The sequence below is a fragment of the Macaca nemestrina genome, chromosome 12, assembly GCF_043159975.1.
Source record: "Macaca nemestrina isolate mMacNem1 chromosome 12, mMacNem.hap1, whole genome shotgun sequence".
NCBI lineage: Eukaryota > Metazoa > Chordata > Mammalia > Primates > Cercopithecidae > Macaca > Macaca nemestrina.
In genome coordinates, this window is record NC_092136.1 from 102,334,261 (window position 1) to 102,358,704 (window position 24,444).

The 24,444-nt window shown below is 40.9% G+C and overlaps 1 protein-coding gene across 2 annotated transcripts in view; it reads right to left on the reverse strand.

Moving 5' to 3' along the window:
- Window positions 1–19,179: 19,179 nt before the first annotated feature.
- The window catches only part of LOC105493712 (transmembrane protein 123), a 61,039-nt gene continuing 55,774 nt past the window's right edge, over window positions 19,180–24,444 (reverse strand). For both annotated transcript variants that reach the window (XM_011761571.3, XM_011761572.3), the window contains exons 3-5: window positions 23,692–23,979; window positions 23,311–23,464; window positions 19,180–20,496 (exon numbers count right to left, since the gene is read on the reverse strand). In XM_011761571.3, the coding sequence (XP_011759873.2) occupies window positions 20,472–20,496; window positions 23,311–23,464; window positions 23,692–23,979 (467 nt within the window). In that variant the 3' untranslated portion in view covers window positions 19,180–20,471. The remainder of the gene's footprint in view (window positions 20,497–23,310; window positions 23,465–23,691; window positions 23,980–24,444) is intronic.

A 24,444-nucleotide genomic window follows, 5' to 3' on the forward strand; every position in this document is an offset into this window, starting at 1 on the left:
GTGCTTTTTTAACAAACTGTCCCAATAAGCTATCCTTATATTTTTAAAAATTAACATGGGCTGCTGTATAGTATAACATACTGATGCTTACAGTATAACTGTAACAGCTTACAATTTGCCATCTATTTATAAAAGAGTTATCTTATTTGGCTTTATTCAGCTAGCAGTTTAAAGACTTCTGTGTTTTTCACATTCCGTAAAAACAATGCAAAAAATATAACTAAACATAGTGTAATTTATACTTTATCTGCTTGCAAAATTCTCACATGGACCTGGGTTTGAGATTAGGGTTTTAGTCTCTTATCTTTTTTGCCCTCTTAATGATGATAATCAGTTAATCAGTGTCCTAGCAGGTGCCCATTATGTTGAGCAGACAGATGAATGTCAGATGCTTTGTTTGGATTTTTTATTGCCTTCCATAATCCTTAAAACCATAGGAAACATGTCTCCTTTTTATAATACAAATGTGGAAATTGAGGCCCAGTGAAACCAAGTAATTTGCTAGAGATAGCAAGTGGTAGAGTGTGAATTGTATACAGTCCAGGTGGAAGTGGCTCCAGAACATTTACTTTTTATTTTTTAATCTCTTGCTAAACCGTACTTCAGTTTTTATTTGTTTGTTTGCTTTTGAGATGGAGTCTCGTTCTTGTTGCCCCGGCTGGAGTGCAATGATATGATCTCGCTTCACTGCAACCTCTGCCTCCTGGGTTGAAGTGATTCTCCTGCCTCAGCCTCCCAAGTAGCTGGGATTATAGGGGCCCGCCACCACAACTGGCTAATATTTTTAGTAGAGCCAGGGTTTCACCATGTTGGCCAGACCGGTCTCAAACCCCTGACCTCAGGTGATCCACCTGCCTCTGCCTCCCGAAGTGCTGGGATTACAGGTGTGAGCCACTGCACGCAGCCCGTACTTTAGTTTTGTACTTTCTTTCTTGTGGTTTGGATCTCTTTCTTCCCTGTCTTAACCTAAATGGGAAGAATTGTATGACTGTTAGTTATGCTTCTCATTTGTTTCCCACATTTTTTCTTAAAAGAACTCAGGTACCAGAGCTGAATACAGTCTGCATTTCTCAACACTAGTGACCTAAGAGACCCATTACTTGTTGACTGCCATTCCGTAAGTCAAAGGACAATTGATAGTCAGCTTTGAAGACACACCTAAATTTTTTCTAGAGGTGTAACATTTCAATGAGTATCCCCTACTATATGTAAGAGAAACCTGTCAGTACATAGTAACAGTTCTTTCAACCTTTTTGGGTACTGTGAAAAAAATAAAAGTAGAACTAAGATGCTGGCGGGGCACAGTGGCTCACGCCTGTAATCCCAACCCTTTGGGAGGTCGAGGCGGGCTGATCACTTGATGTCAGGAGTTCAAGACCAGTCTGGCCAACATGGTGAAACCCCCATCTCTACTAAAAATACAAAAATTAGCCGGGCGTGATGGCAGTTGCCTGTAATCCCAGCTACTCTAGAGGCTGAAGCAGGAGAATTGTTTGAATGTGGGAGGCAGAGGTTGCAGTGAGCCAGGATTTCACCACTGCACTCCATCCTGGGCAACACAGTGAGATTCTGTCTCAAAAACAACAACAACAAAACAGAAGTAAGATGCTATTTGCTGTTTTCACTGTGCTGACATTTGCAATGATTTTGCAGGCACAATGGTGGTCAGTAGACCTGCATTTAAGAACCACTGGTGTATGGTCATTAGCCTGATTAAAAAAAAAAAAAAAAAGAATCTAAGAAGAATCGTATTAAAGGATAACACTTAGTCTTATGTGTTGCGGTTTTCTTCAACATAGAAGGAACTCTTTTTGCCCCTGCACTTACCATCTTGGTGCTTTTCGGAGAGAAACATGGGTATGCCTGGTAGCTCAATCCCATCTTTCTTCTTTCTCTTTGGGAGCCAGCTTGTCTGAAGAGAGTGTGCTCTGTCCTTCTGTGATGTCGGCATCACAGGGGCCTGTCTTAGTTGTTCAGTATTGCCAGTGACTGGTAAAGTGTGTTTCCTTCTAGCATTCATATCAGGAAATCTACACGAAAGCATCATCCTTCAGATCTTTTATCAGTGATAAACATGATGTTTTCAGTGTTACATGGTGTCTCTTTTTATTGGTTCTAAACTTGCTTAAAAGGGATGTTATCTATTGAGCCCCACAAGTCCATAATAGATTCTTTTGCCTACTTGGTCTGTTGGGATATGCGTGATTATTCCGGGGAAGAAGGTTTAGATGGCTTAGTAGAAATGAAAACTATGGTAATAATTGATCACTGTGTTAGGTCCTGTTATCTTTCTGGTATGGTGTCCAGATAGGCTTTAACCATGGAGTCCTTGGAGCTTGTAAGCCTTAGCAGCTCTGATAATGAAGGGTAATAGGTAGTTAAAGAGCCCTGAATTTCAAATCCAAAGACTTTGCCTCTAAGCCTAATTCTGCAGTTTAATGAGGTCTTCGGCAAGCCCTTTACAACCCTTTCTGGTCCTCAGTTTTTCTGTGAGGGTGAATTTCTGCCCTGCTTATTCCTCACAGGGCTGTAGTGAGGTCTGATGTAGAGCTACACTTGACTTCTGTATTCTTCATTAGTGGGCTATGCTAAAGACTATCACAGGTCTGATTCCCAAGTAGCAAGCGTTCTGTTTCGTATCAGACCTGGATAGACTGAGTCATAGCATTGTGTTCCAATCAGTTTTTGTTTTGTTTTGTTTTAAGGTAAGGTAAATACTTTAGAATATATATTTGTTGTAAAAAGTTTCAAACAAAATCAGTGTATAAAGTAACATGTTTGAATCCCCTTTAATTTCTCCCCACTACTACTTTCAGTCCGCTCCCTGGTAGTAATCACTGTTAAATTTGATATGTATTCAGTGTGTGGGGGTATATGTATACACACATGCCTACATACATATGGTTATAGAAATGTTCTTAAGGTTACTTTTTCACTCAGTAGTAGGTCTTGAAGATCTTTATCTTTCCATGATAGTAAGCAAATATCCAATTATTTTTCTATAAATATAGAAGTCATAATTTCAGCTTCAAAGCTATATGGACACTAAGATATTTTCTCTGTCCTATTTGATAATATAAAATCACTTTATAGTATTTCTGACAAGTACATGTACAACCTCTGTTTCAGACAATTCATTACTTAAATATATCCATTTTGAGGCTATTTTGGTTGCTAGAGTAATTCGTAGTACAGCACAATTCAGGATATTGGAGAATATTTTACACAGAGGTGAAAAAACAGGATCAGGTCTAGAGATCAGTAATAGGTTTGGCACAGTAAAGGCACAGAGGTGCAAAAGCGCAAGCATTGTCAGAGAACAGGGAGTTGTCCTATGAATTAAAACATATTACTCTTGTTTTACTGAGGCTCGGAAGTATTTTAATCCAAAGTAAGAAATAAGTGCCATAAGAGAGGTTCAGATGAAGTGCTATGGGGTCTTTTTAAAAAAGAATATTAGATGAAATATCTCAATTGGGTATTGAGGATTAAATAGGGTTAAAATATGCAAAGTTGGAGAATGGAGTTGTTGGAAAGTATTTTCCAGGAAGAGGGAAGAACGAAGAAAGACAAAAATGCATGAATCATTTTTGTGAAAAGTAGTTTTAGGGTCAGTGAAGGTGAATAATGGGAAACAAGGTTGGGAAGATAGGATGGGGACCAGGCTTAAGAGGACTACAAATTACGGGCTTCGCCATCTAGACTTCTTTCTTTAGGTAAAGGAGAGCTGTTGGTTTTTAAGCAGAGGAGTTATATGATTTTAGGTGTTACTCACAAAGAACAATGTAGTGGCAGAATTGGATTTCCATATAAAAGGGGTTGGGAAGCAAGCTGATTAGGCTTGAAGCCCAATTCATAAAGCACTGTTAGTATTTTGTTGAAGATTTTTGCATCTGTATTTATAAAGGATATTGGTTTGTAGTTTTTTGTGGTATGTTTGTCTAGATTTGGTATCAGGGTAATACTGGTCTCATAGAATGAGTTAGGAAGTGTTCCTTTTCAGCTGATTTTTTTTTCCTTTTACCCTTGGGTGCAGAGAACTTGAGGTTCTCAGAAATTCCATTCCTGATCCCACAGCAAAGAAACAGGATAGAACAACATGTCCTGAGAGACCTTTTGATACATGCCTTCCTCTCAACTTTTTGAAGCAGCAGCACTAGCAGCAGAGAACAAGGAATAGAAGAAAAATAGAAAAGGAGCAGGCTTGACCGCGTGGTAAAAAGTTCTGTGTAAAAGAGGTCACTTTAACTGGTTCTTAAAAAAATTTTTTAAGTGATTATGATTAATGTTTTAATATAAAGGGGAAAAGTCTTTGAGTAACTGGCAAGTGATAAATCTAGATATTTTTGCACAGAAAGGCCATCTTCTCCTGAGATGAGAAGGAAGAGGGTTAGGATGTGGAACAGGAAAAGTTCCCTTGTCCCCCTCGCAGAGCATGTGATGAAGGAGTGGCTCGCTTCTTCAGTGCCCTACTGCTCACACCTCTAGGGGAGCATACCAATGGACAGGCTGTGAGGCTCTGACCCTACGGCAGTGTCTAGGGGTGAATGTTTACAGCTGAAGCCCCAGTGGGCGTATGTTACAGGGTGCTCTTTTAGTTTAGTTGTCCGTGGGCGGCTTGTGTTAGCTCAGTTAGACCCCTGCCTTAGTTCAAGGACAGAGGGCTTTCTTGGCCTGGGGTTCTTGCCTTAGTGTACCGGAAGAACCGAATCACACATGAGCTTGGAGAATGAGTGCAAGCTTTTATTGAGTGGAAGTAACTCTCAGCAGATGAGGGAGCCAGAAGGGAGATGCTTTTCCCCTGGAGTCTGGCCGCTCAGTGGCACGGGCTCTCCTCTGACTGCCCCAGCCAAACTCTCCACCTCATTCCGCTGGTTGACGGCCTGCTGGTGTGCTGGCATGCTCCCCTCAATGTCCTCTTGACGTCCAGCCGCTTTTGTGTTCCTCTGCTCATGTGCCCCCTCTCGACGTCCAGCTGGCTGTTTGTCTGCCTGTGGCAGGATTGATAAGGAATCAGAGAGACCGATGGGGTTGAGGAGGATATTTTCCCTTATTTTAGGTGCACCAGCCCAGTCGGATTAACATCCAAAGGACTGAGCCCTGAACAAGGAGTTAAGTTACCTTTTAAGCAATTCTTGGGGCAGGGGGAGATCTGTGCAGGGGGAAGCATATTACAGAAACGAGAAACAAAGACAGTTATTTAATTAATTGAGACATGCGTTACATCATTTATTACTTTTCAAGGAAAAACATGTTTTACGACTTGAGTTTATCTGTTTGTTGACCTTGCAGCTGCACAGCTAGAGAAACAGGGTCTTACACAATGCCTGAGAAAGGAGGAGAGATAAGGCTCACTAGCCATAAAAAACAGGCAGTTAATTTTTAAAGGACTCCAGCTCTTTCTCTTTCTCAGGGGGAACTGGATTTTCTTACATACAGCTGAGTTTCTGCTAACCATTCTTTAATTTCTTTTAATTCCTGTTCCATGCCTGCTAGGGTCTCAGGGTTTTTATAGGCACAGGATGGGGCCGTGGCAGGCCAGGGTGGTCTTGGGAAATGCAACATTTGGGGAGGAAAACAAAAATGCCTGTTCTCACCTAGGTCTGTGGGGTTGGAGCCCTAGCCTGAGACTGCACCCTCCTCTACCCAGCACTTCCCTTCCCCACTTCCATATCATTTAAAGGGACCAAGCCCTTCCCTTTCCAGCACTTCCCTGGCCCCCTTCCGTATCAGATGGATGGGTATAGCTGCAGGAAAAGAGCAGGAAGCTGAGTTCTTTCTGTTCACAATAGAAATCTTCCAGGTCTTAATCTTAGATTTCCAACTCATTTTCCTCTTTTTTGTGAGGTTGTCAGCTACTTACATCCAAAGATGTCTATTAAATTGGGTTCTAACCTCTACTACAAACCCACTAATCTGTATGATCACACAATAGCAGAGTAGGTATAAAAGGTTTGTGTTTATCAAATGTTTCATTTTAATATGCATTATTTCTTCAGAAGTTGGTTTCTCTGTACTGTCATACACAACATTTGCAAGGATCAAAAATAAACATTTATTTGAAGCATTTTCAGAGGATATAATGAAAACTGGTTTTGGCTGTAAACATTTAATGAAAATATAGATTGTATATACCATATATTGATGCCTTGCATAGAACAGAAATTTAGTTTTCCTATGAAATTAAATGCAATGAACCCATATGCAAAAGAAGCTTGATTCTGCTATATAAAGTTCTAAATCAGGCAATACTCATCTATGGTGTTAAAAGTTGGTTGTTATCTAACAACTAGGGAAGAATGGTTGGGAATATCAGGGGCACTTCTGGAGTGCTGGTAATGTTCTAGTCTTTGACGTAAGTGGGAGTTAGATAGGTTTGTTCACTTTAATAATTCATTGTGCTATGTACTTTTTAAAAAAAAGCTTTTAAAGTTGACAAAACTTTATTACATATTGTATAATATGTTTTGACATATGTATACCCTGTGGAATGGCTAAATGAAGAAAATTAACATATGTATTACCTCATTTTCTTTTGTGGTCAGAATACTTAAAATCTACTCTCAACAGTTTTCAAGTCTATAACATATTGTTGTTAACTATAGTCAGCATGATATTCAGTAGATCTATTGAATATATTCTTCCTGTCTAACTGAAACTTTATATCCTTTGACCAACATCTCCCAGTCCCCAGAGCCTCTGGTAAACACCATTATACTCTCTGCTTCTATGAGTTCAACTTTTTTAGATTCCCATATTATAAGTGAGATCATGCAGTATTTGTCTTTCTGTGCCTGGCTTATTTCACTTAACAGAATGCCCTCCGGGTTCATCCCTGTTATCACAAATGACAGGGTTTCATTCTTTTCTAAGGCTAAATAGTATTACATAGTGTATGTATCCCACATTTTCTGTATACATTCATGAACATGAGAGTAGAGATGTCTCTTCAACATGCTGATTTCAGATCTTTTAGGTAAATACTTGTAAGTGGGACGGCTGGTTCATATGGTAGTTCTATTTGTAATGTTTTGAGCAATCTCCATACTACAGTTTTGTTTCATAGTGAGTAGGTATATGTAAGCTGACCGCCAAAAGCTGAGGAGCTGTGAGGCCAAAGAAAGAGGCTGAGAAATCCAGTTTCTCAGAAAGAAAATAGGATCTTAACAAACAGAAGCCATGTCTCCAGTGACTCTGAGATGGTGGATCCCTGTACTGCTACCCGCTAGACCCAGGGCTTTTCTATCATAAGGAATTTGCCTAAGGGCAAGATTTATGGTAAGTATGTGTTTATGAGAGCATCAAGATTGTTTTGACCTAAGGACAGGATTTACAGAAAGTATGTGAAAGTAGAAACCTTAGAGGCATTCCCAGAACTGGGGTTAATCAGAAGTCAACATGGCTGATTAGCATCCAATATGGAGTTGTTTTAACCACCACAAGTTTCCCATAATGCCTGTACTAATTTACATTCTCACCAACAGCATACAGGGTTCCCTTTTGCCTGCATATGCACTAACACTTGATATCTTTCATCTGTTTAATGACAGCCTTTTTTTTTTGAGACAGAGTCTTGCTCTGTCACTTAGGCTGGCGTGCAGTGGCACGATGTCGGTTAACTGCAACCTCTACCTCCCAGGTTCAAGCGATTCTCATGCCTCAGCCTCCCAAGTAGCTGGGATTACAGGTTTGCACCACCACACCCAGCTAATTTTTTTGTATTTTTTTAGTAGAGATGGGGTTTTGCCATGTTGCCCAGGCTGGTCTTGAACTCCTGAGCTCAGACAATCCACTCACGTCGGCTTCCCAAAGTGCTAGGATTACAGATGTGAGCCACCACACCCAGCTGATGATAGCCATTTTTAACAGTTGTGAGAGATCATGATTTTAATTTGCATTTCCCTGATGATTCATGATTTGCATATTTTCATGTATCTGTTGTCTGTATGTCCTCTTTTGAAAAATGTCTATTCAGATCCTTTGCCCCTATTTTTAATAGGGTTATTTGTTTTCTTACTATTGCTTCAGATCCTTATATATTTTTGAATATTAACCCCTTATCAGATGTATGGTTTACATATATTATTTCCCATTCTGTAGGTTGTCTCTACTCTGTTGACTGAGGTAATAGATTAGGTTGTTTATATCAGATTTTTCTTCTCTTTTTGACATAGGCATTTATTGCTATAAACTTTCCTTTTGGATCTGCTTTTGCTGCATACTGTAAATTTTGGTATGTTGAGTTCCCACTTTTGTTTGTCTCAAGAAAATTTTAAATAATCCCCTTTAATTTCTTTGACCCATTGGCTATTCAGGTGCATCTGTTTAATTTCCATATATTTCTGAATTTTCTAGAATTCCTTTTAGATTTCTAGTTACATAACATTGTGATTTGAAAGGCACTTGATTTTATTTCAGTCTCTTAAATTTATAAAGACTTGTTTTGTGGTCAAATATATGATATCTCCTGCAGTATGTTCTGTGTGTGCTTGAGAAGAATTTGTATCCTGCTGCTGTTAGATCGAATGTTCTGTATATGTCTTTTAGCTCCATTTGGTTTAATGTATGTAGTTCAAATATATCCTTACTGATTTTCTGTCTGGATGGTAAGTCCATTGTTGAAAGTGGGGTATTGAAGTCCTCTTCAGCTGTGTTGCTCTTTATTTCTTCCTTCAGATCAGAAAAGAACGCTGTGTTTTCTTTCTTTACATACAGTTTGACCCTTGAACAATATGGGTTCGAACTGCATGGGTCTGCTTATATACAGATTTTGGCAGTAAATACCGTTGGCCCCCTGTATTAGCAGGTTTCACATCTGCAACCAAACCTATATAAAGAATATGGTATTCATGGGCTGCAAAATCTGTATCTGCAGAGTTCTGCAGGGCCAATTATGGGACTTGAATGTGTGTGTGTGTCTTTTGGTATCTGCCAGAGACCTGGAACCAGTCCCTCAAGATACTGAGGTATGACTGTATTTAGGAGGTCTGACACTGGAAGCATATATATTTACAATTGTTACATTCTCTTGCAGAATTCACCCCTTTGTCATATATTTACCTTGTCTCTTTTTGCAGTTTTTGAATTAAAATCTATTCTATTTGATAAAACTATAGTGTCTTCTGCACTCTTGGTTTCTGTTTTCTTGGAATATCTTTTTTTCCATCCCTTCTCTTTCAAACCATGTGTGTCCTTGTAGGCAACATGTAGTTGGATCTTCTTTTCCTTTATCCATTCAGCTGCTCTGCATCTTTTCATGTGAGAATGTGTTCATCTATTTTGTGTTGCTATAAAGGAATACCTAAGACTGGGTAATTTATAAAGGAAAGAGGTTTAATTGGCTCACAGTTCTGTAGACTGTACAGGAAGCACAGTGCTGGCATCTATTCAGCTTCTGGTGAGGGCCTCATGGAGCTTTTACTCGTAGTAGAAGGTGAAGTCACGTGTCACATGGTGAGAGGAAGCAAGAGAAGGGGGAACCTCCCACACTCTTTTAAATAACCAGATCTCTTGTGAACTCAGAACACGAACTCACTTGTCACCCAGGGGATAATGCTAAGCCATCCATGAGGAATCCACCTCCATGACTCAAACACCTCCCACCAGGCCCTACCTTCAATAATGGAGGTCACATTTCAGCATGACATTTGGAGGGAACAAATATACAAACCATATCAGAGAATTTAACCCATTTACATTCAAGATAATTATTGATAAAGAAGAACTCACTACTGCAATTTTGTTAATTGTTTTGTGGTTGTTTAGCAGATTCTTTTTTTTTTTTTTTTTTTTTTTTTTTTTTTTTTGAGACGGAGTCTTGCTCTGTCGCCCAGGCTGGAGTGCAGTGGCCGGATCTCAGCTCACTGCAAGCTCCGCCTCCCGGGTTCACGCCATTCTCCTGCCTCAGCCTCCGGAGTAGCTGGGACTACAGGCGCCCACCACCTCGCCCGGCTAGTTTTTTGTATTTTTTATTAGAGACGGGGTTTCACCGTGTTAGCCAGGATGGTCTCGATCTCCTGACCTCGTGATCCACCCGTCTCAGCCTCCCAAAGTGCTGGGATTACAGGCTTGAGCCACCGCGCCCGGCTTAGCAGATTCTTTGTTTCTTCCTCTCTTGCTGTCTTCCTTTGTGATTAGATGATTTTCTGTAGTGGCATGCTTTCATTCCTTACTGTTTACTTTTTGTGCATCTACTCTTGGCTTTTAGTTTGTGGTTACCATGAGGCTTATATAAAACATCTTATAACCGGATATTTCAGACTAATAATTTTCATTGCATTAAAAAAACTATACTTTTACTCCATGCTCCCCATTTTGTTTTTGATGTCACAATTTATATTTTTTATATCACATATCCATTAACAAATTATTATCGCTATTATTATTTTTTCAAGTTGTGTTTTTTTTTTTTTTTTTCTTGAGATGGAGTCTCCCTCTGTCACCCAGGCTGGAGTTTAGTGGCACAATCTCAGCTCACTGCAACCTTCACCTCCCGGGTTCAAGCGATTCTCCCTGACTCAGCCTCCTGAGTAGCTGGGATTACAGGCGCCCGCCACCACACGTGGCTAATTTTTGTATTTTTAGTAGAGATGGGGTTTCGCCATGTTGGCCAGGCTAGTCTCGAACTCTTGACCTCGGGTGATCTGCCTGCCTTGGCCTCCCAAAGTGCTGGGATTACAGTCGTGAGCCACCGTACCCAGCTTAAAGTTGTGTCTTTTAACATTCATACTAATGATATAAGTTGATTTATAAACCACCATTATGGTATTAGAGTATTCTAGGGTTGACTATGTACTTACTTTTTAACCAGTGAGTTTCATATTCATGTTTTCCTGTTAATAATTAGCATCCTTTTCTTTCAGTTTGAAGAATTCCCTTAACATTTCTTATACGGCAGGTTTAGCGGCGATGAACCCCCATAGCTTTTGTCTGAGAGTCTTTATCTCTCCTTCATTTCTGAAGTAGGGCATTGCAAGGTAAGTGCATAGTCTGCTTCTCTTTGTTTTTAGGGGGCCAAAGCTCTGTACTAATAATAGCCTTAATGTAGTGGTTTTCTCAAATGCTGGTTGTTTTAGGTTGTAGTAATGGCTCACTGTCTCCTACAGAGATGGGAAGGTGGAGGTGTTGGGAGGCTTATCTCATTCTCCAGAGCTGTGTACTTCTGTCAGGAGGAATTACATTGGGTTGTGCAGTTCACTCTACCGGCCAGTAGGTGGAGCTTGCGGGCAAAAGACGGCCAAGCACTGTCCAATGGTGTCAGTAGAAGTGATGGGCCCTGGAGGTTGACCTCCCAGCCAGTAGCTGGCGCTTGCAGGCGCCAGGTATTGCGATGGTGTAAAATTTTTACTTGGCCTTTGTTAATCAGGAGAGGTATCAGAGTTCCTGGGCAATGAGTGGGCCCATAGGGTTCCCAGTGGTCCCCATCCCAGCTCCGCTGCCAAGGTGGCTGGCAAGGGTCTAGGGTCAGCTTCCAGGCCACTGGGGCAATCTTCCAGAGAGACCGGGAGGTGCCTCTCCTGTGCTACAGAGCCCATTCAGGGGAATTGGGACAGCCCCGGGTTTTCACTGTACCACGTTGCAGTGGGACCCACCCAGCTCCCACACCCCTGAGCTGGAAGGTCTCCAGTATCTAGCTGTTGTGGGGAAAAGAAAGATCAGACTGTTACTGTGTCTATATAGAAAGAAGTAGACATAAGAGACTCCATTTTGTTCTGTATTTGAGATGCTGTTAATCTGTGACCCTACCCCCAACCTTGTCCTTGCAAGAGACATGTGCTGTGGTGACTCAAGGTTTAATGGATTTTGGGCTGTGCAGGATGTGCCTTTGTTAAACAAGTGCCTGAAGGCAGCTTGCTGGTTAAAAGTCATCATCATTCTCTTAATCTCAAGTACCCAGGGACACGTACACTGCCAAAGGTCCCAGGGACCTCTGCCTAGGAAAGCTAGGTATTGTCCAAGGTTTCTCCCCATGTGATGGTCTGAAATATGGCCTCGTGGGAAGGGAAAGACCTGATCGTCCCCCAGCCTGACACCCGTGAAGGGTCTGTGCTGAGGAGGACTAGTACAAGAGGAAAGAAGGCCTTTTGGCGGTTGTTGACAGTTGAGATAGAGAAAAGCATCTGTCTCCTGCCCGTCCCTGGGCAATGGAACATCTCAGTGTAAAACCCGATTGTATGCTCTGTTTACTGGGATAGGAGAAAACAAAGGTGGGACTTGCTGGCACAATGCTGCTAAAAGGTTTATGGAGATGTTTGCATATGCATATCAAGGCACAGCATTTTCCTTTAAACTTATTCATGTCACAGAGATCTTTATTCATATGTCTTACTGCTGATTTTCTCCCTACAATGATCCTATTATCCTGCCACTCCCTTATCTTTAAGATGGTAAAGATAATTATCAATAAATACTAGGGAACTCAGAGACCGGGTGCAGGCGTGGGTCCTCTGTATGCTGAGCGCCGGTCCCCTGGGCCCACTTTTTCTTTCTCTGTACTTTGTCTCTGTGTCTCATTTCTTTTCTCAAGTCTCTAGTTCCACCTAACGAGAAACGCCCACAGGTGTGGAGGGGTAGGCCACCCCTTCAGCTGTCAGCAGCAGAACAGAATGGTTATGCTAGTCCCAAGCCAACTGCATTCAAATTGCCTAGCCACAGGCCATGTGACTCCTTAGGGGCAGAAACCATGGTTATTAGGCCATACCCTTTCTGGTTTAGTCTTATGGAGGGAGGGCCACCATGCTTCTCTGCCACTGCACGAACCCACACCATGCTGTTCTCTGCGGTTCTGACAGGGGGAGCTTCTACCCTGCTTGAGATCAGATCATAAATCTCCATGCTCCTGGATGGTGTGCTTGAGTCCTGGGGAACCAGTACCAAGTCAGCAGACTTGTCCACTGACCCCTTGGGCTCCAGTACCAGCTGTGATAGGAGCAAATTGTCCCCAGGCTGCCAACAAAACACTCAGATGGGACAATGGTGGCTACACTATGGGGTCAGGTTCCCCCTGTCCCGTCCCTCCCCAACAAGCCATGGGAATGGCAAGGCAGGCAGTCTTGGGAGGGATGAGCAGGCATGGGGCATGCTCAGATGTAGCCTGTCTTTGTGGCATATAAGAGTGAGAGTGCCTGGGCCCTGCTCATTCCCTGGTCTGGCAGACAGCAGCAGCTGCAACAGCTTACGACAGGACATAGAGTCTTGGAGGTTGGTGCCCAGAGTCACGCTTTGTTTAAATTGTCCAGTACATGGAAGCCTTTGAGGTTCTATGCGAGTTCAAGTGACCTCTGTGTGTGTGGTCACCAGGTAATTCCCTAGCTCCCTCTGCCAGTCTGAAGTTCTGTGGGGTCATGGAACTCTTTTGTAGCTAAGATCTCAGAGGCCTATGGCAGGAATGTGGTGCCCAGGATTCCTTCACTCACCCTTTCCTGGTCTGGGGCCAGTCTTGGCACTTGGTGATATCAAGCATGCAGTCCCATTTCTTCCTTCCACCAGTGTCTCCCATCTCCTCTTGAATTTCAGTGTTCTCTTTTTTTTGAGCCCGCCTTGAAGGTTCAAATGATTCTCCTGCCTCAGCCTCCCAAGTAGCTGGGATTACAGGCATGTGCCACCATGCCTGGCTAATTTTTGTGTTTTTAGTACAGACAGGGTTTCTCCATGTTGGTCAGGCTGGTCTCGAACTCCCGACCTCAGGTGATCTGCCTGCCTCAGCCTCCCAAAGTGTTGGGATTACAGGTATGAGCCACCGCTCCCAACCTGTTCTCTCTTAAAAGATCTGTTCATGTGATTTACTCAATATTTTGGTTCCTCTTTGTGGAAGAGGCATATCGTAGCTGCACTCTAGTCAGCCATGTTGAACCTGGTATCTTTATTGCATTTTTCATTTGTTGTACTCTGCAGCTATGGAACTTTTTTTTTATTTCGATCTATTAAATTTCTAATTTTGTGTTCCTGATTTCATTGACTTGTTCCTCTGTATTTCCTTAGTGTGCTGAGCTTCCTTAAAATGATTACTTTGAATTCTTTGTTATGTAGTTTGTTGCTCTCCATTTCTCTGGCATTAGCTACTGGGAAATTATTGTGTTCTTTTGATATTGATGTTTCCTTGGCTTTTCATGTTTCTTTTTACTTTATGTTGATGTTTGTGCATTTGGTGCAGCAGTCACCTCTTCCAGACTTTTCAGGCTGGTTTTGTTAAGGAAAGACTTCCCTGTGCGGGGGATGTGAGGGCACTGGCTGGGTGAGGTGCAGTGATTCTGGCAGCTGTGAGGATGCAGCAGTGTGGTCTCCTTGTAGCTGTTTCAGCTGAGACCACTGTTGAAAACTGCAGGGATCCTCAGCAACCAACACTGTGTTTGCAGCAGCAGTAAGGGCTGTTGGGGTGCTCAGTGATGATGACTGTAGGGTCCTCTTGATCTCTCTTTCCCCGACCAGGGAAGTTGTGGCTAAAGGGATCCTTCTTGACACTGGGTCTGGCATGCAAGCCCACTTGAGGTGGTAAAGAAACTGGTGTCTGATGAGTGATGCCCAGAGAGCAGCATGTGTAAAGGGACTATAGCTCTGGGGTGGTAATGGCACTGGTGCCCAGGGCACAGACACCCTGCTGACAGTTGATAATGGTATGTGAAGTATGGGAGCTTGTGAAACAGGCAGGGACAAGAGCACAAGTGTGCACACAGCTACAGTAGCTTAAGGGTTGGGGCAAGGCCTGGCCCTCTATGATGACTGAGCTGGTCGCCAGGGTGTAAACAGATAGAGAAACCTTGGCTCTGGGGCCCAGGGTGCAAACTCCCTTACTATGGCAGTGGCTTTACTGTTTGCAGTATAGGTGTGCACAGCCCAGCCTTGGAGTCAGGGCCTGGAGTGTGGGCTTTCAATGGCAGCTGAGTTGGTGTTCGGAGTGTGGACATGCAGAGAGATCTTGGCTCTGGAGTGCAAACTAGCTTGCTATGGCCATGGCTGTTGGTTACCTTTGTGGCAAAAGAAGCTGGTATCCTCTGCAGAGCAGGCCACATGACTGATACTGATAGCCCCTGCCTTTCTTCTTAGCCATCTTCTGGTGTCTCAGGAATTCTGATCTCAGAAGCAATTCTTTATGTGCATTTTTTTTTTTTTTAATTCTCCACTAGGTTGTTGCACATTATTTAATGGGCCCTTGAGGCCGGACGCAGTAGCTCATGCCTGTAATTCTAGCAGTTTGGGAGGCTGAGGCAGGAGGATCGCTTGAGCTCAAGAGTTTGAGACCAGCCCGGGCAACATAGTGAGGCCCTGTTTCTACTGAGAAACAAAAACAACCAAAAACTTAGTCAAGCATGGTGGCACCTGAGTCCCAGCTACTTGAGAGTCTGAGGTGGGAGGATCACTTCAGCCCAGGAGTTTGAGGCTACAGTGTGCTATGATCACACCACTGCACTCCAGCCTGGGCGACAGAGTGGGAGATCCTGCCATGCATTAATTCATACAAACATACTAACATACATACATATATAAAAAGACAATTGCCCTTGAGCCCTCCAGGGCTATTTTGGTTTGTGGATAGCAGTGTATATTTGTTTCTTTTGACAGGGTATGAAGGCTGGTATCTCCTACTCCACCATTTTGGTGACATCACTTGCCAAAATTTCTATATACTTCTGATTTGCGCATTTTTTGGTAGGTAGAATGTAATTTTTAAAAAGTGATTAGATGAAAGTTAGGAGGGTCTTTTTACCCCCAGAACAGACATAATGTTTATTACATCCACTCTCGTACCTATGGACTAAAAGCAAGACACATACCCACACCTAAAGTTGTTGGGGGAGTAAACTGTGCCCATTTTGAAGCCATAGCAAGGTGAGGAGGGAGGCAGAATTGTGAACAAATATCGAAAGAGGGTACTTTTAATCTTTTGGAAAAAAAAAAGAGAGGGTACTTTTTTTTCCCTTGGGTATCAGAAAATTGGCTTTGTCAGGATTAGTAAGACTTTAGCACTTGTGCAAGACAGTATCCTACTTTATATGAAGTATCCTATATAATCCTCATGCAATAACCCTGTGCAGTAAGCACTGTTACCATCCTCATTTTACAGATGACATGGAGGGTAAGAGGAGTAACTTACCCAAGGTCATACAGCTAGTATATAGTAGAGGAAGCACTTAACCCCAAGCAATCTGACATCAGAGCTTGACTATAGGAGGATACTTCAAATTTTTTTTGGCTGGCACAGTGGCTCACACCTGTAATCTCAGCACTTTGGGAGGCCGAGGTGGGTGGATCCCCTGAGGTCAGGAGTGCAAGACCAGCTTGGCCAACATGGTGAATGAAACCTCATCTCTTCTAAAAGTACAACAATTAGCTGGGCATAGTGGCAGGCACCTGTAATCCTAACTAGAGAGGCTGGAGCAGGAGAATCGCTTGAACCTGGAAGGTGGAGGTTGCAGTGAGCCAAGGTCATGCCATTGCACTCCAGCCTGGGTGACAAGAGCAAAACTCATTCTCAAAAAAAATTTTTTTTTCTTTTTTTTTTTTTTGTTGAGACAGAGTCTCGCTCTGCCGCCCAGGCTGGAGTGCAGTGGCCGGATCTCAGCTCACTGCAAGCTCCGCCTCCCGGGTTCACGCCATTCTCCTGCCTCAGCCTCCCGAGTAGCTGGGACTATAGGCGCCCGCCACCTCGCCCGGCTAGTTTTTTGTATTTTTAAAGTAGAGACGGGGTTTCACCATGTCAGCCAGGATGGTCTCGATCTCCTGACCTCGTGATCCGCCCGTCTCGGCCTCCCAAAGTGCTGGGATTACAGGCTTGAGCCACCGCGCCCGGCCCAAAATTTTTTTTTTCTTAAGACAGCATCATTTTACCTTGGTTGTCTATAATATTTAAATCCATTCTCAGATACAAATTATATCTTGTTTTTTCTTTCTTGAGGTATAGTCTTGCTCTGTCACCCAGGCTGGAGGGCAGTGGTGTGATCTCGGCTCACTACAACCTCCACCTCCTGAGTTCAAGCGATTCTTCTTCCTTAGCCTCCCCAGTAGCTGGGATTACAAGCACACACCACCACGGGCGGCTAATTTTTCTGTTTTTGGTAGAGATGGGGTTTCGCATGTTGGCCAGGCTGGTCTCGAACTGCTGACCTCAGGTGATCCGCCCGCCTTGTCCTCCCAAATTGCTGGGATTACAGGTGTGAGCCACTGCATCCAGCCTAAATTATATCTACTTTTAAAGAAGAAAAAGACTGTTGAAAATACCATACACTAATGCATTTGTAACTGATTTATCTAGAGAATAAATTTTCTACCATTAGTATACCAATTTTTAAAACTCTGTCCAGAGTTTTATTTGCAGCAGCTGCAAATAAAAATCCTTTTAGTGGTTCTCATTATTTTGGTGTACATCAGAATCACATGGTAGGCTCATTAAAATAGACTGCCGGCCAGGTGCAGTGGCTCAGTCCTGTAATCCCAGCACTCTGGGAGGCCATGGCATGAGGATCGCTTGATGCTGTAAGTTTGAGACTAGCCTGGGCAACACAGCGAGACCCCATCTCTACAAAAAATATTTTTAAAATAGCTGGGTGTGATGGTGCATGCCTGCAGTCCTAGCTACTCAGGAGGCTGAGGCTGGAGGATCGCTTGAACCGAGTCAAGGGGTTCAAAGTTATAGTGAGCTATGATTGTGCCACTGCACTCCAGCCTGGGTGACAGAGCAAGACCCTATCTCTAAAAAAAACAGTCAGATTGCTGAGCTCTACCCCAGAATTTCCAACTCAACATAATTGGGTTGGGGCCAAAGAATTTGCATTTTCTAACACGTTCCCAGGTAGTGCTGCTGCTCCTTACCCAGACAACCACACTTGCAATCTGCCCTTTTATTTTGAGCGTTTTCTATTTATCTTGAAAATGAAATTTCATTAAACATGAAATAAAGCAAAATCACACACTTAAAATTTTAGAAGGAGAACAATTTTATTCTAAAAATAGATCTTGGTAACAATGAAATACCAAAAGCTGGTCATTATAATAAAAAGAAGAGTTTAACTTTTTTTCCTGAAAATACAAAATTATCACTATAATATACTGCCAACTCTGTTTATCTGTATTTGAATTACTCCTTTCATGGATTATTCAAGAAAATTTTAAAATTGGCTTCTGCCTAGTACTTATACATTTGGATTGTTTTGATCTTCAAATAAATACATTCTCAAGGAATGCAAGCAAAATTGAGCATTTTCCTAAGTAAACATAATTAGGAAGGTAAATTTATGCTTAGGAAATGTGATCCAAAGCCAAATTTTTTTTTGCATAACCATTTCCCTCAATTTTTATAGATAACAACAAAAAAAACCCTGCATTGAAAGTACTGGTATTTGCAAGTAACAAATTATACTACTTATATACAGAGAAAAGACATAACTAAACTACTTCAAATCCAATGCAGAGGAAACTTTCAGGGCAAATGACTTAGTACTTAAAAAGTGGTTTTTCTATCTTCAAAGGGCTAAAGAAACAAGTATTCAAAAAGAAACTTCAGGTCGGTCCACAAAGTTCTGACTGACTTGAAGTAGTGAAATACCAAGAATGCAGTGGACAAATTTAAAAGGCCTTCATTAGAATAAAGTATATCTTAACTACATTTTGCAAAGAAATGAAGCAATGGTTGCATAACCAGTCAGGGCCAAGTTAGTAACATACAACTCAGCCATCAGCCCACATCTCTTTCAACTAATCTAAATGTATTTTTCAGAAAATTTCCTCCATACTCTATATGTTACATACATCCAATCATATCCATATTTTGGATAATTTTTTTCTATGTTCATCAGATTATTGGTTATAATGCACAGCAAGCAGAAATGATCCATTTCAAAATTCTTAATATCTAGCATTCTCTGCAAAACAAAAGCTGACCACAGTAGTTTTATTGTATTCCCGTTAAATGTAGGCGCATGTTCATTAGGACATCTGAGCTATTTTTAGGACCTTCAGAAACTGGTGTGATTTACTTTGGCCCTCTGAGATAGAAATGCGATCTTAGTATTTACTGTGACTACATACCTCTTTTGTTAAAGCCTGACCCTGAGTTTTGAGTGCTGGAATATAAACTGTGAAACGGAAAACACTCCAAAATACATTGTGGCTAATACCGGGGTGTCTACAAATACTGTGCTTTTTCTGTCCATTAACATAATGCATCTGAAAGTACTTCTCCTTCAGCATGGAGTAAGAGGGATCTGAGGGAATATCCAAATCAGGAAGGAGGAAATGTCCTGCTAAAAATTCCTCTCAAAACTTTCTAAGAATTTATTCTAAAATATGTTGGTGTTTTAGTATAAAAAATGTCATTTCCCCAAATCTCTGAGTAATACCAACAGTGCATGAAAGAAAATACAGCATTTTCATCCTGCAGGTTTAGTAGCCTGGGGGAAGTCCCACAATCCCTGGGTTAATAAACACAGCATTAGGCTACAGTTTTGACTCTATAGAATTCTAAATGTTCCTTCGAAAATCACACAAGGGGTTCTTTTTCTTAAAGTTAGGTGTGTTTACACTCAATTAAAAACTTCTAGATATTGAAAGCAGCTCTACAGTTCTTAAAATATTCATGAAATATAAGATTAAAATTAAATGAACTAAAGTAACTTCCAGTGGTGACAATATTCTCACAGTAGCAAATAATCTAACTTCTAGGTGTTTTTTTCCCTATATTGCCAGGATTATTTAATTCTGACAGCTAAGTCTTTAAAACATTATTATGTTAAACACTGCAGTTTACCTAAATTACACAGAGAACAAAAATTACATCAACATTGAAAGCTCAAAAGAAGTTAATAAAAATACACGCTCTTTAATGCTCCAATGGATCCCTAACAGGGTTAAGCACAGACATTATTTTGGGTTTTATTTGAAAATTTTCTTTTTCTCAGAGTATTTTGTTTCTAGACCAACTACTACAGTTTAAAGCACAAAAAAGGTTGATGTTTTTCTTAAACTACGCTTCAGATCTGGTTTACTTGATTGTATAATTTCTGTGTGGCATCAGTAATCAGGATACATCCAGCTCTGAAAAGCACTGAAGTTCTTTTTGTGAGCTCCAAAAGATACCCAAAATCCTGAGTGCTGTGACAAACTCCTTATTTGTATGCCCAGATGGCACTTTCAGTGATGACACCTTTCAATTACTGGTTATATGTGACCAATGCCCCCCAACCCCCGGCCATTAAAAAAAAAAAAAAAAAAGAGATAGGACTTGTTTGTCTTACTATGAGCTTGCTAAAAGTGAATATAAACCATTATATTCACTGTCTGTAAGCTCCAGATGTTTATTACAAAACCCAAACCCATTACCTTGAGGAATCTTTACATATTTACGTAATACACTGTACATTAAATGCATGGCCTGTTTATACTATTTTCAAAAAAAGAACATTGTTTTAAACTATTAATAAACCAAAATTAATTGATAGGGCGGCATCAATCTGTCTTCCTTCCTTGGTCCATGGATTTCCTTAAATGATGGCATCATGTTCATCTCTGTAATATATTAAAAGTTACAATTACTTTGTTTTGTATTTCTGTCAAGACTAGTTACGTTCCTATTTGTTAGTTAAGTAACATTAGAACAATTTCAAGCTGCACAATCAAAATTGTCATTGTTCTGTGTAAAGTTCCTTAAGTATCCAGTATACCGTAGTGGTTAAAGATATGGGGGTTATGGCATGGGGATCCACCCATCTTGTCTTGCTGCGATCACAGACACAGACATAGCTTCTGTTTGTAAGTCCCTATTAAATATTTCTTTCTACCTGGGCACAGTGGCTCATGTTTATAATCCCAGCACTCTAGGAGGTCAGAACAGAGGATCACTTGAGCCCAGGAGTTTGAGACCAGCCTGGGCAAAACAGTGAGACCACCATCTCTACAAAAAATTTAAAAATTAGCCCGGTGTGGTACTGCATGCCTGTAGCCCCAGCTACTCAGCAGGCTGACACAAGAGGATCACCTTAAGCCCAGGAGGCTGAGGTTGCAGTGACCCGTGATCGTACCACTGCACTCCAGCCTGGTTGAAAGAGCCAGACCATGTCCCCTTCCCCCAAAAAAAGTTTCTGAGAAACTGGGTATGTCAGCCTCTTTTCCTTTGGCCTCTTAGCTTCCTCAGACTTTTAAGGGTAGGTTTGCCCAAACCTGCCCACTGCAAAGCACTCTGTTTAGTCATAGTTTCCTTTATGTATTCTTTCATGTATTGACCTTAAAAGAACGTTTCTGAATATGCCTTTAATCTGACAAAATATCACCTTGATATTCTTTTAAAATGAGTTTGAGCCTACAGCCACACCATTGTGAATGTGTCTGATCTCATTTGATCCTGGAAGCTAAAGTGAGTTTGATGGGATAAATACATGCAATGCAACTTCATTTAAATATAACTTTTAAAAATATGTTCTTAAGGCCAGGCATGGTGGCTCACACCTGTAATCCCAGCACTTTAGGAGACCAAGGTGGGAGGATCACCTAAGGTCAGGGGTTCGAGACCAGCCTGGCCAACATGGTGAAACCCCGTCTCTACAAAAAACACAAAAATTAGCTGGGCATGGTGGCAGGCACCTATAATCCCAGCTACTGGGGAGGCTGAGGCAGGAGAATAGCTTGAACCCAGGAGGTGGAGGCTGCAGTGAGATGAGATCGTGCCATTGCACTCCACAGCCTGGGTGACAAGAGGGAAACTCCATCTCAAAAAAAAAAAAAAAAAAAAATCTGTTCTTAAATTATCATTTTTGTTTAAGTATTAGTAATGTAACTGTTAGATCCAATTTTTATTTATGATGAGATGTTTAAGAGCTTATATCAATAAACTGAAAATTTGGGAAACTTCCATGTTCTTATTTAGTACTTCTTACAAATATATCAAGAAGTTTGATTTGCTTTTATGTGTACTGAATCATATGTAGTGTCAAAACTGGAAGATTCCCTCCAATGGCCTAGTCCAACATTTCCCAAAATGTATTCCACACAATACTAGTTCCAAGAGATAGACAGTATTAGCTCCCCTTGAAAAGGGGCAGGGGGAGGGATTTAATCATTTAACAAGTATTTTGGTTAAAAACTTGGGAAACAGTTCATACTGTATTCCATCCTGGAAAATCATAATGTATATCAACATTTTAAAGGCTTAGAGAAGTCTTATAGTAAACTGTTTTAGTTTACTTTAGTCAACTGAACATTTCCCAAACTTTTTGATATAGGAACTCTGTGTGTGGGACACATGTATGTCAAATGTTAACCCACAAGGCAAATTTTGGAAAACAGTCATCTGTTCTACGGTATTTATATACATTATCAATCAAAAAAGTGAATTAGCTCTTGCATATATGCAATGGAATGAATGTTTGTGTCACCCAGTATGAATATGTTGAAACCCTAATCCCAGTGTGATGATATTCTGAAGTGGGGCCTTGGGGAGGTAGTTAGGTCATGAGGGTGGAGCCCTCATGAACAGAATTAATACCCTTACAATTAGAGGTCAGAGAACTAGCTAGCCTTCTTTCTGCCATGTGAAGAAGGCCTTTACTAGAACTCAACCATGGTGGTACCCTAATCTTGGACTTCCAAGCATCCAGAAGTGTGAGATATAAACGTCTGTTGTTTAAGGCACCCAGCTGTATGATACTTTGTTGTATCAGCGTGAACTAAGACAACATGTAAGATTCAAAAAACATAAACAAAAAGGACTATTGGAGCAACAAAATTTTGGATATGTCCTCAAACCATAAGACCTATAGAGCTACATGTAGGGTAAACATGGTTTGTTGATTGGGTCTTGTTGATAATGCACATTTATAAAGAGAGTTTTGCTATAGATAAAATGATAAATTATATTATTTATACTAACTACTCATTTAAATTATCAGGGATAATGAGGGTGTCAGAGGAATTTCTTTTGTTTGTCTTTGTCATGGAAAGCAAAAGCCATGGTTTTACCAAGGATGCTATTTAGTACCACAACAGACACAGACATACTAAGTCAACCGCCTGCTGAGAACTGGTATTTCTTATGATTAGTGGTATGAGTAAGTGAAAATTTCAGGGTGGGTTAACTCTGGTCTCTTGTAAAGTATGTTTGACACTAGTAAAATACATTTTTGTAAGTACATACATCCATTTTCATTTGCAAATAATTATAATCACAAGCTTGTATATAATTTACTTTGGGCGAAGAGGGTTAATGGGAATGTAACTCATAAATCTATCAATTATTCATCCCTGAGATGAACACTGGCTTGATATTTTATCATAATTAAAGATGTGCAACAACAATTTTTTAAAAAGTCCTGGCCATTCAAAACTTACATGGTTCTATACCGAATGCCTCTTCTTGAGTAATACATTTTGCATCCAATGTAAAGAATAGATAAAACTCCCAGCGTTAATACAATACCACCAACAAAGCTCCCAGTATCAAATTTTGATCCTTTCTTTGCTTCAGAATGCATAGTTGTTGTGACTAGAAAAAAACAAAACAAAACAAAAAAGGGCTTTTAGGTGCTTTTTTTTTTTTTTTTTAACATTGTAATTAAAGCTCTCTGATTTTCTGTGTGAAGAACATTTAATTAGGAATTAAGGAAAATCTAGGCATATAAAGTTTCTATATTATTTTTGAAAGACAGAATAATGACTTAAACGTGGCATTTACTTGCAGCATAGGAAAAACAGGTCAGCTTTAATACATACTTGTTACTGATGAAGCAGCAGATGTCACTGAACTATTGTGGGTTACGGTCATTGTGGATGTTGATATCTGAGATGTGTTCTGTGAAGCACTTGTTGTTTTGGGTGTAGACTTTAAGGTGGTAGAAGTCATCTTTGTTGAGACCATCGCTGGTATTGTTGTATTAGATGCTGCTGTGGGTTTCATGGTGGTGACTGTCATACTGCTGGAGACTGAGGTAACTGAAGTTGGTGGTTTCGCAGTACTGTTGGAAGTTTCATTTGTATGGTTGGAAGGCACATGTTGAGTCTCTGCAATAATATCAAGCAGCATTAAAACCAGAGCTATGATTTAGGGAATAAGATCCCATTTCACTGAGACTTTCATGGTCACAGACAAAGCAAGAGATCTTACAAATACAGCAGCATTTAACATACTTAGCCCATTAATACTTTGCACTATACTGCAATAAAATGTCTCAAACTAATTAAAGACTCAACAGAAACCAAGTCTAAATTTATATAAAGTTAGAAATTTTGGGGAAAATATGAAGAACAAAAACCCCAGAAGACTTGAGTTCCCTCAGTGCAGGGACATGTCTTAATCATCTCTGTGAACATCTCAACATACTTCATATCACATAGTAGGCTTTCAACAAATACCTATTGAATGGATGGATAATGAATATAAAAATGGTTTTTAAATTTCCAGTTCTCTGCTATACCTTCTAAGGGGCTTTGAGGACAATAAATTCAGTAGCTGCATGTTTCTAACCC